The 1,676-nt window shown below is 55.5% G+C and overlaps 1 protein-coding gene across 1 annotated transcript in view; it reads right to left on the bottom strand.

Moving 5' to 3' along the window:
* LOC105301254 (gasdermin-C) overlaps nt 1-1,676 on the bottom strand; it is a 27,594-nt gene that overhangs the window by 4,321 nt on the left and 21,597 nt on the right. Inside the window, exon 6 of the mRNA XM_023519703.1 lies at nt 92-118. Coding sequence (XP_023375471.1) covers nt 92-118 — 27 coding nt within the window. The remainder of the gene's footprint in view (nt 1-91; nt 119-1,676) is intronic.

Genomic DNA, 1,676 nt, shown 5'->3' with positions numbered 1-1,676 from the left:
TTTCTGAGTTGCCTGGAAACCTCCAATTTGGGTCTGGGCTTTGCGGTGTCCTACCCAGTAGGCCCCAGGCTCCCGCTTAATGAATACTCACCTAGCCAACAGGATCCTTGTGCTCTTCCTAGAAAGAGAACGGCAGAACGGGAAGTGATCACGACCCTTTTTCATCCCCCAAATTTGCTTTAGAGACACTTGGGAGGGTTCTGCCCTTCTACCAGCCCCTCCGTCTTCCTTCGCCCCTTCCTGCCCCATCCCAGTCCACCCCTCCACATCCTCAGCCTTCCCTACCCTCCCCACTCCGCAGAACCTGGGGCCAGGCCCTGGGCCATGGCGGCAAAGGCAGGGGCAGTCGGCCCAGCTCACCGGGTGAGTACAATTAGAGCCTCGTCCCCCGTCCCAGCCAACACAAAGAGAAACAAGTGATCATCACAGTGACTCGGTCTCCACTCCCTCAACACACACACTCCCATCCCGGTACTCAAAGGAGACAGGGGGGTTCTGAAGTCACCACTCACCTAAGAGTGGCTGCATCTCCCATTCCGCTGGAAAGAGAAACAGAAAACCATGCACAGTGACTGGGTCCCCACTTCCCCAACACACACCCTCCCACCGTGGTACTCAAAGGAGAGAGGTGTGTTCCCTAGGGCGAGGGGCCAATGTCTGGGTCACAACAGGGGAGACGCAGAAGCAGTGGAGGAGCTGGCTTGGGAGGGATTCCCTGTGGGTCCGTCAGGGCGGAACCCCCAGCAAGGGGGTCAAGGGCTCAGCAGGGCCTAAGGGCTAAACAGGGAACCTGCCCAACTCACATTCCGGAAATGATTTCTGCTTCTCATCTGCGATGTGAAGAATATCTGGATGGGAAGAAGCCAGACGGGGGGAGCCAGGTTATCTCTGCTGGAGGCTCTCACACCCCACACCTGTGGCCCCCAGGCCATCTGTGGCAGCTTTTCTCAGGGTGACCTGGGCACCCCTTGCCTCCGAATCAACCGGGATGCTTGCTGAAACTCAGGATCCCAACCTCGCTCCATATCTTCTGACTCGGACTCCCTAAAAAGGAATCTAGAACCTGTGTTTTAAACAAGCACCTGGCATAATCCTTACGCACCCAGTCAGAGACCTGCCTTCAGCGGGAAAAGGAAATCCGCTTCCTCCCTCTTCCTGTACGATCATCTACCTGTCATCCTTCGTCTACTCCCCTGGCGTCTCCCCCCTCACGTGTCCACTCCAAGTCTTGCCATCTTGCTGGGTGACGTCATATTTAATGTAAAGAACGTGGGAAGGTCTGAGACTTGCCTAACACCAACGATTAAGTGTCTGGCAGGGGACAGGAGCCCATGAAGGAGACAGAGTAGAAACTACCATAAAAAAAGACCCCACAGATCCTGGTGTCCTAGTATCCGGGGAGAAGAGAGCTCCTAGGAGGGAGTCATCTAGTGCATGGTCGCTGGTGACAAGACAGAGTATATTCACTGGGGGACACAGACCGCAGTGGCTGAGGCATGGATGCCAGGGAATGAGTGAATACAGAGTGTAAGAGATTCTCTAAAGAATTTGGCTGTGAGGAGAAAGTGTGTAGGAAGAGGGGACAGTGGAGGGGACACGTGGGTGAGGAGTTCGTGAGACGGCAGAGACCTGATCTTGCTGTCAGGTTGCGGGGAGGACCCAGGGGAACTGGAGAG

This window comes from Pteropus vampyrus, unplaced genomic scaffold (assembly GCF_000151845.1).
Source record: "Pteropus vampyrus isolate Shadow unplaced genomic scaffold, Pvam_2.0 Scaffold232, whole genome shotgun sequence".
Taxonomy (NCBI): Eukaryota; Metazoa; Chordata; class Mammalia; order Chiroptera; family Pteropodidae; genus Pteropus; species Pteropus vampyrus.
Note: the sequence above shows the minus strand (reverse complement) of the source record. Positions and strands in the feature narration are given on the sequence as shown.